General features: G+C 46.0%; 1 protein-coding gene across 3 annotated transcripts; it reads left to right on the top strand.

Annotated features, from left to right (window-relative positions):
- The first annotated feature begins 1557 nt into the window (after positions 1 to 1557).
- On the top strand, positions 1558 to 12555 carry LOC133381392 (zinc finger protein OZF-like). Of its 3 annotated transcripts, XM_061620474.1 has the most exons (6): positions 1817 to 1898; positions 3295 to 3405; positions 5976 to 6507; positions 6672 to 6782; positions 7360 to 7486; positions 10308 to 12554. In XM_061620474.1, the coding sequence occupies exons 3-6, from the start codon at positions 6118 to 6120 to the stop codon at positions 11222 to 11224; spliced, it is 1545 nt and encodes a 514-aa protein (XP_061476458.1). In that variant the 5' UTR covers positions 1817 to 1898; positions 3295 to 3405; positions 5976 to 6117; the 3' UTR covers positions 11225 to 12554. The 3 variants fall into 3 exon arrangements, with proteins under 3 accessions (XP_061476460.1, XP_061476459.1, XP_061476458.1); XM_061620475.1 differs by lacking the exon at positions 3295 to 3405 and having other exon boundaries at positions 1809 to 1898; XM_061620476.1 differs by lacking the exons at positions 3295 to 3405; positions 5976 to 6507 and having other exon boundaries at positions 1558 to 1898; positions 10308 to 12555.
- The last annotated feature ends 3745 nt before the right edge of the window (positions 12556 to 16300 follow it).

The following is a 16300-nucleotide window of genomic DNA, read 5'->3' as shown; positions in this document are numbered from 1 at the left end:
GCCAATCCCTTGAGGATGTTTTGGGTTCTTAGTTTGGGGACATAAATCCCCACCGTGAAATGAAATTTCATACAGAAGCACCCACACTGTTTACACACATTGGTTAGGAGTGAATATTATCCCACAGGATGGCTATGTTTTGCCATCTTTTTCAACCTCTCATGGATCCATTTCACCCACCCACGCTGAACAGAATGTCTACAAATCTCTGTGTTTGGCTATAAGGTATGTACTTTGCATGCAGGCTGTCCTGGGTGCTGTCAGGTTAACATCTCCCCACATCTCCAGGTAGGGCTGGGGACATCCCATGTATGAAACAGTAGGGCGGTGGCCAATTCAGAAGTGCAGGGCACCTTCATGTTCTTTCTTTCTTTCTTTCTTTCTTTCTTTCTTTCTTTCTTTCTTTCTTTCTTTCTTAATTATATTCCACCCTCCCAGCAGGAGCCCAGGGTGGCAAACAGAAGCGCTAAAACACTTCAAAACATCATAAAAATGTCTTAAAATACATTCAAACAAAACGTTAAAAACATTTTTAAAAAAGCTTTAAAACGTTTAAAAAGGGTTAAAAACATTATTAAAAAAACATATGAATAAGCAATTCTAACACAGATGCAGACTGTGATAGGTCTCAACTTAAAAGGCTTGTTGAAAGAGAAAAGTCTTCAAAAGGTGCTGAAAAGATATCAGAGGTGGTGCCTGCCTAATAATTAAGGGGAGGGAATTCCACAGGGTAGGTGCCGCCACACTAAAGGTCCGTTTCCTATATTGTGCAGAACGAACCTCCTGATAAAGTGGTATCTGCAGGAGGCCCTCACCTGCATGTTAGTCACAGCCACGCCTCTCCCCCTTTTTTGCAGCAGGATTGAGAATGAGATCCTTGTTAATGCCTTCTCCCACGACAACAGGCATCCCTAGGAGCCAATAAGCATGAAAGGGGAGAGTGTTAGCTACTGGGAAGAGTCTTCTCAGCAGGTTACTCACCTCTTTTCACTCAGATTGGCTCTAAGCAGGGAAGGCCAAAGAAGCATGTTAAGACTCTTCTCAGTGGCTAACACACTCCCCTTTCATGCTGATTGGCTTATAGGGTGCTGGAGATATAGGAACCCTGCCCCCCAAAAGGAAGGGGTCTGAGACCCTGGAGGACTACACCCCTGAGAAATCCTGGAGCTCTGATGCAGGCAGAGGTGTAGTTGTGTGAGGTCTTGGGAGGTCTGACCCCTTACTTTTTGGGGAGCAGGGTCCCTATGTCTCCAGCATCCTACGAGCCAATCACTGTGAAAGAGGAAGGTGTTAGTCTTCTAACATGCTCCTTGTCCTTTCCTGCTGATTGGAGCCAATTGGAGTGAAAGGAGGCGAGTCGGCCACTGAGAAGACTCTTTTCAGTAGCTAACACACTCCCCTTTCACGCTGGTTGGCTCATAGGGACGTCTGCTGTTTTGGGAGAAGACATTAACAAGGATCATTCTAAAGCAACAAAAAAAGAGGAAGGGCGTGGCTGTGAGCACGATGAAGGGACCCTGCACTTCTGAATTTGCCACTACACTACTGGCTGCGGGTCAGTGCGGTAGACAGTACTGAGCGACCTGGAGTGGAGTGTGTGACTCGTACAAGGCCGATTCCTCTTTTCTCTATGAAAGAAACAAGTACAAGATTGTAGGAAGGTGCATGTTCCCGGGTAGAGATCGTTTTCTTTGGTCATCAAAGAGCGGAACGGAGACAAGATCTCCTAGAAAGGAATGAAATTGGGGAAGGGGGAGGGGACGTCCTCCAGAGCCAAGGCCCCGCCCCATCCTGCCTCGCGAATCCACCCGAGAGACAAGTTGGAGGTTGATGCACGGAGGGAGGCAAGCTCGATTGCGAGGCTGGAGCCGGCCGCTGAATCCGGAGCTGAGACAGAGGTGGGGAAACTGGCCTTGGTCTTTCCTACGGGGGGGGGGGGATCCGGCGAGTCCCTCCTCTTGCATTTGGATGAAGGCGATCCAGAGAGCCGCAAGGGAAGATTGAGGAAAGTGAGGAGGGGGTGGGTGAGAAGAAGACACACACACCTCGCAAGTAAAGAGAAGTCCAGAGAAAGGGGGCTGAGAGGAGTCAAGGCCAGTCCCGGGGTTTGGACAGGAAAGCCTTGACGGGCCTGCAAGGGCGGCTTCGTATAGGGAGAGATCTGCTGTCCCAGTCCGGCCAGACCTCCTTTCCTTTGAGGCGGAGGCGGGCTCCAAATGTTACTGGATTCCAGCTTCCATCAACCCCAGTAGCCAGCAGGACCAATGGTCAAGCAGACGGGAGTGGTAGCCCAGCACCAGTCAGAGGGTCCCCGGTTGTCCGCCATCCCTGCTAGAGGGAGATTGTTGGGCACTGGTCCAAATAGCCAGGAAACACCTGGAAGATCTGAACGGGGGAACCATTGGAGTGGCGAGCGTTACTTGCCTCCCCCCCCCCACTAAGGCTGATGTAACATGAGACTGTCTATGTATGAAGGAATAAAGAAAAACGGAGTCCGGAAGAGACAGACAGAGGCAAGAAGAGAGAGACAAGCAGCCTTCCGCTCTTCTCTGTGGCTAACACACTACTTTTTCATGCTAATTGTCTTCTAGTATGCTAAAAACATGGGGACCCTGCTCCAAAAAAAGTAAAGGTCTAACCCCCCCCCAAGACCCCTGTTTGTATATGGATAAATAAACACAGATGTTAGAGAAACGCCTTACCGCGACCCCTGCTTTTCAAAGAAAAGGAAGGCATGTGTGAAAGTTTTATTGACTCGGTATCAAGATTTCAAAACAAGGTGCTCCCTGCCCACATACTTAGGGTGAAAAGGAAAATCTGCTGGGGAGGGGAGAGGAAAAAAGCAAGCTCTGGCACTGGAAAGGGAGAGATTTCTCCATAACAATCAGATGCTGGGGCGGGGGGAGGGCACTTCTTTTCTCCTCTTTGCAGAGCCCCTTCAACAAGGCCCCTTCAAGTTAAACCGCTGTTAAGCATTTTAAAAGTTTGGAATAACTGTTATCGGTAGTGTAGCGGCAAATTCAGAAGTGCAGGGTCCCTGCATGTTAATCACAGCCATGCCCCCTCCCTGCTTTCTTTTTTCTTTTTGCTATGGGGTTGAGAATTAGATCCTTGTTAATGTCTAGGAGCCAATCAGCTTGAAAGAGGAGAGTGTTAGCTACTGAGAAGAGTCTTCTCGGTGTTTGACTCTCCTTTCACTCTGATTGGCTCCAGTCAGCAGGAAAGGACAAGGAAGCATGTTAGAAGACTCTTCTCAGAGGCTAACACTTCCCTTTCATGCTCATTGGCTCATAGAATGCTGGAGACAGACCTTGCTGGGACCCTGCTCCCCAAAAAGTAGAGTCTAAGACCTCCTGAGATCCCGCACGACTACGTCCCTGACTGGCATCTAAAGGAGAAACAAAGGTGTGTGTGTGTGTGTGTGTGTGTGTGTGTGTGTGTGTGTGTGTGTGTGTGTGTGTGTGTGTGTGTGTGTGTGTGTGTGTGTGTGTGTGTGTGTGTGTGTGTGTGTGTGTGTGTGTGTGTGTGTGTGTGTGTGTGTGTGTGTGTGTGTGAGAGAGAGAGAGAGAGAGAGAGAGAGAGAGAGAGAGAGAGAGAGAGAGAGAGAGAGACCGTAAGAGATTAGGGTGCTAGTGTAGGAAGTGAGGTGTAAGAGAAAAGGCATAGGGAGAGGTGGAGAGAGAGAGAGAGACAGAAAGGAAGGAATTGCTACACAGGTGAAGGGGAAGGATGTGGCATTGCATGCAGATGCGGTCTCTGGTGTGCAGAGAAAGGAATCTCTTCCCTCCCCCACCCCCGTACCTGCCTGTAGCATTCTTTTGTTAACTCGGCCAGATAGGCGACTCAGAAATAAAATTTTATTATTATTATTATTATTATTGGAGTCATGGCCATTGCCTTTTGTACAGCAAAAATAGCCAGTCACCAGCTGGAATTTGAAAATAGCTGGGAGAGAGTTTATAGGGGTTTTAATTATTTATTTATTGATGCATTGATAAGCCACACTTTTTGGGACTTCCCAGGAGGAATCGCTCCGCCTGTGCTGCCTCTGCGACGAACTCCCGTCTCAGAGGAAGCTTTTTCAGTTTTAAAACCAGTCAGAAGATTTTTTGACTGGGAAAAATTTTCCCCCAGGCAAGGGAGAAACGTAGAGATCACCCACAGAAGCTGTGTTTGTTGGGGACTGGAATTCATTAGGATTGCCTATGAAAGAAGGAAGCCAGCAGCGCCGGACGGAGCTAGGGACTACAAACAAAGCTCTAACTGATTAAGCGAGCCGTTTTTTTTTCTTCAAAGAAAAACGGAAATTAACAGGCAAGCATCCTCCTGTCTACTTCTTATCAGTTTGTCATCGTTAAAGCAAAAAGAGATTTGTCAAAGAATTAGCAACAAAGAAATCCTGGGTGAGTTATAACTTTCTCTTTCATATACAGAAATTAAGGAGGAAGAAATCGAAATAGCCTATCTTTGTTTTTGATTGCAAAAAGCTGGCATAGAATTGGCATTATAAAGATATAAACGGATGAGAGGCATCTAATCTAAAGAGAAAAAAATTGATTTATTTGATATTTGAATATTATATGTTTGGGACTATTTTTTCTGGTCTACTTTTTTTTTTTTGGCGAATCTGCTTATTCTTTATGCCACTAATCATTTGGACGCTGTGAACTAAATTTGTTTTGGACATATAAGAGATAAGGCAGTTTGTGCTGTCTAGAGGGTGATGTCATCTGGCTTGGAAGATTAACTCATTTGTGACTGGAAAAAGAAATAAACTGTTCTTTGCTTGACAATAGTGACTATATTGGAATTGAAGGGGTTTTGTTCTTTTGGTTTTAAGAATGACAATCAAGAAGATGGCTGAGACCCTGGATGTTCAGGAAGGGGTTCTCTCTCTAAATATGTTTCAGAAAATAATGAATGAGATTAAGCTAACCAAACAAGAGCTGGGACAGAACAGACAAGAGATGAAAATTGGATTTGGCAAAATGAGACAGGAGCTGAAAGAAATTCAGGATTCTATAACTGGACAAGAAAAAGAAGATGAAAGAAAGATCAAAGGGAAGGTTCAAGCCCTGGAGATTGGAATAGATTTATCAAATATGGACCTGGAAAAAGATTTGGATTTTATGGTTGTGATGGATCCTAAAGACAAATATTACTGTTTGGAATTCAGCGCTGTCCCTGAAGGAATTGGTGAAGAGATTAGAGATAAAGATATCAACGGCTCGAAAAAATTTCTGGATTGGAAGGATTCGATGGAACTTGAAATAGAGAAAGTTTATAGAATTAATTCCAGATATGTGACAATGGAAAAACTCTCAAGAGATGTGCTAGTGCATTCTGTAAAAAAGAGGAACAGAGATACAACTTTACAACAACATTTCAGTAATACATTCAGAATTGATGGCAAGGAAATATTTGTGATGAAAGAAATTCCTATCAGACTCTTATTATATCACTATGGCAGCAAGATTATTGGGTGTGCAAAGATGGAAGATGGAATCAACACTGATAATGGGAGAATGGGAGAAGAGCTATTGAAATTACTGGACCTAGTTGACCTGAAGAGATGGATTAATTGACATGTCTATTTGGAGAAAAATTGATGGATATATATCTCAAGGATTAGAAACTTCTCTTTGACTTTTTGTGGAAAGAATAAAATGATGTTAATGAGATTTGATACTAATTAAGATAACCACTGGAGGAAGGTGATTGTATAATTTTGTTAAGAGACAGGTTTGTTATATAGCATAGACCTATAGCTGATCTACGACAAATCGGAAGTCGATAGTTTTTATTGTAATGGTTATTGATTTGTTCTTTTTGTTTTGTTTTGTTTTTGAAAATTTGAATAAAAATTAATGAAAAAAAAAAAGATAAGCCACACTTTTCCTGGAATTTGCGGGTTAAAACCCATTTCAAGAGGGGTTATCGGAATTCCTTCACAGATCTCTTACTTGGCTTTGCAGGGCTTGGTACCTTCCCTCATTGGGCCAGCCTTGGCCTTAAGACGTCATCTGACAGAAGAGAAAGGAAAGCGATCCTTCGGCCACATCGGAGGCTGCCTTGGGTCACGCAACAAAGGTAGACCAGCCAGACTTGGCTGGCCTGATGGCAGGGAGGTGCCCCAATGGAATCCAGGCTGCAAATGACAAAGAATTCTGGGAAAGAACCATGCAGAAGTTCCTGGGCCAGGAGGACAGCCTCAGCTCGGATGTCCAGTGCCAACGCTTCAGGCATTTCCGCTACCAGGAGGCCGAGGGACCCCGAGAGGTTTGCAGCCGACTCCACCATCTCTGCCATTGGTGGCTGAAGCCAGAGCGGCACACAAAGAACCAGATCCTGGACCTGGTGATCCTGGAGCAGTTTCTGGCTGTCCTTCCCCCGGAGATGGAGAGCTGGGTGAGGGAATGTGGAGCAGAGACCAGTTCCCAGGCGGTGGCCCTGGCCGAAGGTTTCCTCCTGAGCCAGGCAGAGGAGGAGAAGCAGGAAGAGCCGCAGGTGAGAGCTTTTCAACCTGCTAAGTACAAAAGGGCTGAGGTTATTTCCAAGAATATTGTAAAAAAATCCCCACCCGTTGACTGACTTTTCCTGGAAATCCTCCCAGGATCCTTCCTGCCTGTACCATTCCTTTCCCTAACCCCCCCCCTCTCTGCTCCCTGCAGGGCCTGTTTGCAAAAGTGGCTGCTGATATTCCTGAGGCAAAGAAGACTCCACAGTTGCCAGAAATATCTCTTTGTGCTGGAGTCGAAACTGCCTCTGAGCATCTGGATCAGGCAAGTGGAGGCATCTCTGGAGATACAGCTGGAGATTCTCTGGGTTCCTCTGTCCCTGGGATATTTCCTTGAATCTGAAAGCTCCCTTTCCTTCTTTCATAGCTGCTGATTCGAGATACTGAGGATGCCACTCATGCCTGAGACCTCTATAAGATCCTCTGACAACTCTGCGTAATTGCACTTTTTGCTTGTGCTGTGCAAGTAGGGTTGCCAGGTTCATGGCCTGAGACTGATCCTGCATCTTTAGGAGAAGAGAAAGTCAGCCAAGTGCAGGTGTTCTTGCAACCCTGTAATGGGAAAAACCACAAGGTGGAACTCTCCCTTCCCCCTGCACAACTTTTAAAGATAAAGAAGACCTCTTGGAGGCTGGGCCTGGCAACCAAGAGGTTCTGTATCTTTAAAAGTTGTGCAGGGGGAAGGGAGGATTCCACCTTGTGGTTTTTCTCATTACAATGTTGCAATAATACCTGCACTTGGCTGACTTTCTCTTCTCCTAAAGATACAGGATCAACCCTATTTGCAAGGGCAGATCTGTCGCATTAACTGTAAGCCGGAAATGTTTCCTTCTCTCTTTCAGGAACTTGTGATGTTTGAGGAGGTGGCTGTGCATTTCACCCAGGAGGAGTGGGCTCTGCTGGACCCGGACCAAAGGGCAATGCACAAGGAAGTCATGGAGGAGAATTGGGGGATCGTGGCCCTCCTTGGTAAGGCTCCCACTTGCCTTTGGTTTGGGACTGATAAGATATTAGTGTACATTTGTCTTTTAATCATTTACAAGAAGGTGGGCAGGGAGTCTTGGCGTTGGCTGATGGAATACAGGTAAGTGAAAAAAGTTTTATAAAGATGTGGCCAATGGATTTCTAAAATGGGGTGTAAATCTAAAACAGGTGTAGTGCAGATGTTGTTGGACTCCAACTCCCATCAGCCCGAGCCAGCATCGTCAATGGTCAGGGAGGATGGAGTTGTCATCTTAACAACATCTGGAAGGCACCATGTTGGCTACCGCTGGTCTCATTACTATGGGATCTAGAAAATTTATTGTGCTTCTGAATGGGTAATGGATGTGGAGGCAGAGTTATAATACAGTATATAAGTGAAGGGGTCAATAATTGGAGAGTTCTAGAGGTGGAAATAAGAAGAAAGAAGCCAGAATGGTGAGTGTTGCAGAGGACCCGGACTCCAGGAATAAAAGAAGTTGAGCCAAAAGCATGAAGGCTGGCAGCTGTACTCCCAATGTACTAGAGTCAGCTAAAACAAATTGCTTTATTGCTATGGCTTGGTTTAAGTAGGAAAACATTCTAGGCAAGGTTTAGACCAGGGCAGCAGACCTTTTTTAGGCCAAGGTCCATATTGGCCCATGGCAGGGGTTCCCAAATGGTGGTCCATGAGCTTCATTTAGGTGGTCTGCAGTCATATAATCTGCCACAGCACAATTGCTATGCAGGAATAACAAATCATTAAGTGGTCTGCAAATTGTGATGCAGCAAAATACAGTGTAAGAAATCAAAGAAGCACAGCATCTACCACAGTGCATTGCAATTGCTACAACAGGTAGAAAAATCATTTAAGTGGCCTGCCAAGATCATCAGCCGTCTTCAAGTGGTCAGTAGGGGGAAAAAAGCTTGGGAACCACATCTCCAAGCGATTTAGAAAAAATACACAACATGCATTAAAGTAAATCTTTAAATGACAGTTGAATCCCGACCTACCTTCAAGGATTTAGGTAGAATATGAAAGATCCTGGTTGACCTAAAGCCACCCAATGAGCTTTATAGCTAGAAGCTGCACTCTGGTCTCCAAGGCCCCAGTCTGATGCTGTACACATCACTACAGTTTACGCCACTCAGCCTAGTCTATTTAATATATGACAACACGGGTGGATTTATAATGGTGCAATTGCACCAAGGAAGGCCCATGCCTGCAAGGATTCGTTTCTTTTTAAAAGTATAAAATTCTCTAGCCCTAGTAGAAGGAAAGTTGTAAAGCAAACTGCAGGAACCCTTCTCGTTGATCTCTGTGAGATAAGCCAGCCTGGCTGCTCCCACCTCTCAGTCTTTTTAGCCAATGAGTGAAGTCAGAAGTGCAATTAATGAGTGAGTTATTTGGACACCAGACTATAGGAATACTAAAGAGCTTCTGTTCCCCCTTCCTCTTGTTACACTTTTCTCTCCTGCTTCAGTTGCATTTATCATAGAATCATAGAATAGTAGAGTTGGAAGGGGCCTATAAGGCCATCAAGTCCAACCCCCTGCTCAATGCAGGAATCCAAATCAAAGCATTCCCAACAGGTGGCTGTCCAGCTGCCTCTTGAATGCCTCCAGTGTTGGAGAGCCCACCACCTCCCTAGGCAATTGGTTCCATTGTCGTGTGGCTCTAACAGTTAGGAAGCTTTTCCTGATGTTCAGTTGAAATCTGGCTTCCTGCAACTTGAGCCCATTATTCCATGTCCTGAACTCGGATGATCGAGAAGAGATCCCGGCCCTCCTCTGTGTGGCAACCTTTCATCTACCTGTATTTTTTAGTCCTTGGAATCTCCATAGTTCTCGAGACCTACTAGATCCCCCCTTTGCCCTTCCTTTCTTCCTAACAACCACAATGCATCATTCCTCTGGTGGTTTCATCTGAGATAAGTTACTCCCTACCAGTTACTTTCTGCAAATATTATGATACAGAAAGTAGCTGAAGTCCAGGAGTTCATTAAGAATTCACGGTATCGTTAGCTTACAGTACAATGTCTCTATGTCTACTCAGCAGTAAGTCTGTTTGTGTTTAATGGCGTTTACTCCCAGGTAAGTGGGTACAGGAGTGCAGCCTTGGCTTTCTTGTGAGGAAGGAGCAGAAGGTTCATGGTGAAGGGGTCAAGATCAGCGCAAAACAAACAGATCTTAAATATAGGCAGCCTGCTACATCTATAGATAGCTGCAACTATGGAATGCTGCAGTTAATCTCCCTATAGCTGGCAGCACCACCTGTCTCTGGCCAAGCAAACTGCAGTGTGACAATTACATTTTTATGTATGTAGGAAGAAATAAAAATTGTTGTTGTTGTTACGTGCCTCCAAGTTGACTGCAACTTATGGCAACCCTATGAATCAGTGACCACCAAGAGCGTCTGCCACGAATCACCCTGTTCAGATCTTGTAAGTTCAGGTCTGTGGCTTCCTTTATAGAATCAACCCATCTCTTGTTTGGCCTTCCTCTTTTTCTACTCCCTTCTGTTTTTCCCAGCATTATTGTCTTTTCTAGTGACTCCTGTCTTCTCATGATGTGTCCAAAGTAGGATAACCTCAGTTTCATCATTTTGGCTTCTAGTGATAGTTCTGGTTTAATTTGTTGTAACACCCAATTATCTGTGCAGAAGGTCCCAGGTTCAATCCCTGACCTCTCCAGGGAGGGCTGGGAGAGATTCTGTCTGAAACCCAGGAGAGTTCCTGCTAGTTAATGTAGACAGCACTGACCTAGATAGACCAGTGGGTCTGACTCAGTATAAGGCCTCTTCCTATGTTCCAATTGTGTCTCTTCTCAGGAGATGAAAGAGCCAGATATAAAGCAGAGGGAAAGGAAAAAGCAGAAGCAAAACAGAAGAGCAGGGAGAAATCCTCTCCTTCTCAAGGTGGTGACGTCCCTGAATTCCCAATCCAAGAAAAAATAGACAACGGAAAGGAAAGGAGCCAGTGCCCTGTGTGTGGGGACAGCTTCATCTGTCAATCAAGCCTTGATTTTCATCAGAGAAGACACACAGGAGGAAAGCTCTTTAAATGCATCAAGTGTAACAAGACCTTTTCTGCAAACTCGTACCTTAAACGACATCTCAGAATTCACACAGGGGAGAAACCATTTAAATGCCCAGAGTGCGGAAAGAGCTTCAGTCAAAAAACACACCTCATTTGCCATCAAAAAACCCATACAGGGGAAAAACCTTTTGACTGCTTGGAATGTGGAAAGAGCTTCTTACAGAGATCAGACCTCATCAGACATCAAAGAATTCATACAGGGGAGAAACCATATGAATGCCTGGAGTGTGGAAAAAGCTTTTCTCAGAAGAGGAGCCTCAGTACACATCAAATGAATCACAGAGGGGAGAAACCATATGAATGCCTGGAGTGTGGAAAAAGCTTTACTCAGAAAAATTACCTCGCCATACATCAAACGACTCACAGAGGGGAGAAGCCACATAAATGCTTGGAGTGTGGAAAGAGCTTTAGCCAGAGGAAAGCCTGTAACAAACATCAAAGGATTCATACAGGGGAGAAGCCATATCAGTGTTTGGAGTGTGGGAAAAGCTTCGCTTGGAGAAAAAGCTTCACTTCACATCGGCAACTTCATACAGGGGAGAAACCATATCAATGTTCGGAGTGTGGAAAGAGCTTCATTTGGAGAACCGACCTCAACAGACATCAAAGAAGCCATACAGGGGAGAAGCCAGATAAATGCTTGGCATGAGGAAAGACCTTCACTTGGAGAGAAAGCCTCACTTCCCATCAAGGAAGTCACCCAGGGGGAAAACCACAAATTCCTGGATCACGGAAACAGGTTTACTCAGAATGGAAAATACGAATGGGAAAAACCATACGTATGACCAGATTGTTGCATGAGTTACGGAGAAGCTTGTGGAAAAAAATGCCTTTCTCTCAAAAGTGGCCTGGCTGATGAACTCGAATCTCTTCTGTAAGTTTTTCCCCCTGTACCATATCAAATGTCACTGGGTGGAGCCCTCCCCCAAACCTGAAATGCTTTTTACCAGGAGCTAAAATACGACATCACATCTCGGATCAAAGTTGTTCTTTGCGTAGCCAAAAGGCCGTGCTGCTCAGGGTAATCCAAAGGCCTGCCCTAGAGTTAGAGATAAAAGTAGGGCTGTTCCCCTATGAAATCTGTCATCCCTTTGGACATCCCTCTGCCATCGTAGAGCGCAAGATTAGTCTGTGTGGCCTGCACGTAAATTTTGGAACTCTGCTCTAGGGCTGTCCAGTGTACAGTTATTTAGAGCGTGTTTTTTTAAAAAACTTTTGAATGCAATCTGTTTGCTCTCTCTCTCTCTTCCCTTTTCCTTAATCTTAATAAATCTTTTAAATTTGGACCTTGGGGATGGATTGCTTGCTTTGACATCTGAAGATTAATTCCCCCCCCCCAGTGTGCCATGTTCTTCTTTCCATACTCCACGTCTGGCTAAAGAGTGAAAGGAACAGCAGCCTGAATCTCTTTCTAGTCAGGGGCGACTGGGAGGATTTGCTGAGTTGTCCCTTCCCAAGTAAACAACACATAGATATTGAGGTTCCCTCACCAGAGTTTGAGTGCTGTAGTGTAGCGGCAAATCCAGAAGTGCAGGGTCCCTTCATGATAGTCACCACACACACCCCTACAGCCACACCCCCTCACTCGCATGCTCTCCATTGCCATTTCCACACTCCTCAGTCCTTCCTCGTGTGCCTTCTCCCACAACAACAGACGTCCCTAGGAGCCAATTAGCATAATAGGGGAGTGTGTTAGCTACTGAGAAGAATCTTCTCAGTAGCTCACTCACCTCCTTTCACTCTAATCGGCTTCAATCAACAGGAAAGGACAAGGAAGCAAGTTAAGCCATGTATTAGGCTTGTATAATATGTTAGTTTATCGTCAGTGATCAGGGATGTCTCATTGTGAATTATTAAAAAAAAATTAAAATGTTTTTCAAATGATTCATATTGAATGTGGTCTTTAAAAATGTTATGTTTAGGACCACTGTGTTGTCTCCATGACACTGATTTGAGTTTGTTTGAAAGTTTTTAGCTCCTGAAGAAGGAAAGTACAGCATTTCAATAAATCTACACTCAGCACCAGAGCCTCTCTCTCTTCTTTTTGACCTTCTCCCACAACAGCAGATGTCCCTAGGAGCCAATCAGCGTGAAAGGCAAATGTTAGCTGCTGAGAAGAGTCTTCTCAGTGACTGACTCACCTTTCATTCTGGCTTCAATCAGCAGGAAAGGACAAGGAAGCATGTTAGAAGGGTCTTCTCAGTGGCTAACACACTCCCCTTTTGTTTTGATTGGCTTGTGGGACCCTGCTCCCAAAAATGTAAGGGGTCTAAGACCCCCCCAAGACCTCAGATGACTACACCCCTGTTTGAGTGTACATTGATGGGTGGGGGTACCAAATCTTAAGTAACAATAGGAGAAGAGAAAGTCAGCCAAGTGCAGGTGTTCTTGCAACACTATAATGAGAAAAACCCCAAGGTGGAATTCTCCCTTCCCCTGCACAACTTTTAAAAATACAGGCTGGGCCTGGCAACCAAGAGGTCTTCTGTATCTTTAAAAGTTGTGCAGGGGGAAGGGAGAATTCCACCTTGTGGTTTTTCTCATTATAGTGTTGCAAGAACACCTGCACTTGGCTGACTTTCTTTTCTCTTAAAGCTACAGGATCAGTCTCAGGCCAGGAGCCTGGCAACCCTAAGTAACAAAGAGCTTCCCAGAGAGTCACAAAAGGTAGTGCAGCAGAGAGCAAAGAGTTAACTTCTTTTCTGGGAAGAAGGCAGGGCCAATCAGAATAAATCTGCCCCTTTCTAGAGTGGAAAAATCAGGGTTTGGCTGCACCTTCTAGAGAAGAGTGGTGTATAGTTCAGTTCCTCCTGAGCTACTGCTGTGTTGTCGCTTACAGGCTCCCAAACTGTGATCCATAGACCACCAGGGGTCTGCGAGCTGCATTCAGGTGGTCCACGGCATGTCTGAATGAAATATTCATACTGATTTCTAATTGCATTTTCATTGCTCGTAAGAAATAAAAGGAGCAACAAAATGTACCTTGCGCAGGGCATTACAAAGCCTCCAACAGGCCGAAAAAAACATTTAAGTGGTCCGCCAAGACCCTCAGCCATTTTCAAGTGGTCGGGGGGGGGAAGGTTGGGAACCACTGAGTGAGAAATGAGGATGCTGGTGGTTCTCGTGTCAGCTGCTTGTGTTAGCAAGGAGGTGATCTCTGAGTTTCCTGTGGACAGCACTCTGCTCCGTCAGGGAGGGGCGAAAGCTGCCTGGGGTAGCGAGGAGACCTTGCCAAGCAATGCCATACAGTACTCATATAGGAACATAGGGGAATGCCTTGCACCGAATCAGACCACCGGGTCCTAGCTCAGTATGGCAGTGGCTCTCTAAGGGTTCGGGCAGGATTCTCTCCCAGAGCTACTTGAAATTCCAGAGATTGAACTTGCAAGTGGAAGATGCTCTTCCACTGAGCTTCTGCCGTGGGATAGCTAGGAGGCCTCTCCAAGCTTCCCACATGCAGCACTCTGCTCCTACTTTTTGCAGTCAATTGAGTCCACAGTCCTGCAGCCTCTGTTAGAGGGAACTTCTGTTGGGAGTAAAGAACCAACACATATTACAAGTGTCTTGAACGGGGGGGGGGGGCGTGATAGACAGAAAGGCAATCTATTCTTCCCTCTGCTGATTCCGCCTCTGAAATGTTTGTTGTTTTTGCAGGCTTTGCTCCTCCCCTTCCTTTTCTTTCTGCCTTTATTCTCAGTAGCTTAGTAAGGGCTCCCTGAGTACAAGCCGCATGGCTGCTTCAGCATGTATGGCCTCACCTCTTTGTAGTAATAAACCTTAAACTTCTTTATTCTTTCAACGACCAGGCTTAACAGACCAGTTATTTCTACACTCTGCTGCAGTGTATATCTGCCAAAAACTCTCAACACATTTTCCATTGCCAGCCAGCCAGCAACTATGGTAAGGGGAACCCACTAGGTAAGTGCCCACTTTTCTCCCTTGTTAATCTCTCAAGGACTCCTCGCAGAATTGGCATCCTGGGGGCCAAAACAGCAACGGCCTCCTAACATAAGAACATACGAACATAAGAGCCCGGTTGTGGAATCAGGCCAGTGGCCTATCCAGTCCAGCATCCTATTCTCACAGTGCCCAGCCAGATGCCACAATGGGAAACCTGCAAGCAGGACCTGAGCGCAAGAGCACTCCTGCCCCCTCCTGCAGTTTCCAGCAATGGGTATTCAGAAGCACACTGCCTCTGCCCGGGGAGGCAGAGCATAGCCACTGCGCATAGTGGTCTTTGATAGGCTTGAAATGGAAATGGCCTGCCTTCAAGTCGATCCCGACTTATGGCGACCCTACCAATCGGGTTTTCATGGTAAGCAGTATTCAGAGGGGGTTTACCATTGCCTTCCTCTGAGGCTGAGAGGCAGTGACTGGCCCAAGGTCAACCAGTGAGCTTCATGGCTGTGTGGGGATTCAAACCCTGGTCTCCCAGGTCGTAGTCCAACACCTGAACCACTACACAACACTGGCTTACCCTCCATGAATCATAATTGATACCGTCGACCACGGTATCTTGTTAAGCCGCCTAGAGGGATTAGGGATAGGGGGCACTGTTTTACGGTGGTTCCATTCCTATCTCTCAGGCAGGTACCAACGGGTAGCATTGGGGGATGAGGTTTCAGACCCTTGGCCTCTCACTTGTGGAGTGCCACAGGGTTCTATCCTCTCCCCCATGCTATTTAACATCTATGTGAAGCCGCTGGGAGCCATCATCAGGAGTTTTGGGCTGCAGTGTCACCAATATGCGGATGACACTCAGCTCTATCTCTCATTTAAGTCCTCACCAGAGGTGGCTGTGGAGACCATGTCCAAGTGCCTGGAGTCCGTTAGTGGATGGATGGGCAAGAAGAGGCTGAAGCTAAATCCTGATAAGACCGAGGTGTTACTCGTGGGTGATAAGAGAAGGTTGGGAGACATCGACTTGGTGTTTAACGGGGTGAGATTACCCCTGAAGGATCAGGTCCGCAGCCTCGGGGTCATTCTTGACTCCCAGCTGTCCATGGAAGCTCAAGTTTCGGCAGTGAGCCGGGCAGCTTGGTATCAATTACATCTGATACAGAGGCTGCGACCCTACCTTCCTGTACAGCTTCTCCCGGGAGTGATACATGCCCTGGTCTCCTCTCGCTTAGACTATTGTAATGTGCTCTACGTGGGATTACCCTTGAAGACGGTCCGGAAACTCCAGCTGGTGCAGAATGCTGCGGCACGCTTGATTACGCATAGCCGTCGCAGGGAACACATCACCCCGGTGTTCATAGATCTTCACTGGCTACCAGTTGTTTACCGGGCCCAATTCAAGGTGTTGGTATTGACCTTTAAAACCCTATACGGTTTCGGCCCAGTTTATCTAAAGGACCGCCTCCAGTATCACCAATTGAGCTGCCTTACAAGATCAGCCCAGCAGAATTTCCTCTCGGTCCCGCCGGCCAAAACAGCTCGGCTGGTGCGGACCAGAGAGAGGGCGTTCTCGGTAGTGGCTCCCACCCTCTGGAATTCCCTCCCCTACGATCTTCGACATGCCTCCTCCCTGATGAGTTTTCGACGAGCTTTAAAGACCTGGCTCTTCAGGCAGGCCTACAGGAACTTCGAGCTAGATTAGTTTGTAATGTTTAACTGATGTTTTTGATGTTAGTTTTAATTGATGACTGTGGTTATATTTATTGTATTATGTAGTGTATTTATTGTATTGTATATTGTATTTTGTTGCTGCTGTAAGTCGCCT

The sequence above is a fragment of the Rhineura floridana genome, chromosome 3 (genome assembly GCF_030035675.1).
Source record: "Rhineura floridana isolate rRhiFlo1 chromosome 3, rRhiFlo1.hap2, whole genome shotgun sequence".
NCBI lineage: Eukaryota > Metazoa > Chordata > Lepidosauria > Squamata > Rhineuridae > Rhineura > Rhineura floridana.
This window is presented reverse-complemented; position numbering and strand designations above follow the sequence as displayed.

What these genes read in the sequence shown, in the direction of transcription:
- LOC133381392 (XM_061620475.1), top strand. Translation starts at nt 6,118, where the DNA reads ATGGCAGGGAGGTGCCCCAATGGAATCCAGGCTGCAAATGACAAAGAA. An exon ending in CCTCTGAGCATCTGGATCAG is followed by an intron (nt 6,783 to 7,359) that starts GCAAGTGGAGGC and finishes TCTCTCTTTCAG; the next exon opens with GAACTTGTGATGTTTGAGGA. An exon ending in GGGGATCGTGGCCCTCCTTG is followed by an intron (nt 7,487 to 10,307) that starts GTAAGGCTCCCA and finishes GTCTCTTCTCAG; the next exon opens with GAGATGAAAGAGCCAGATAT.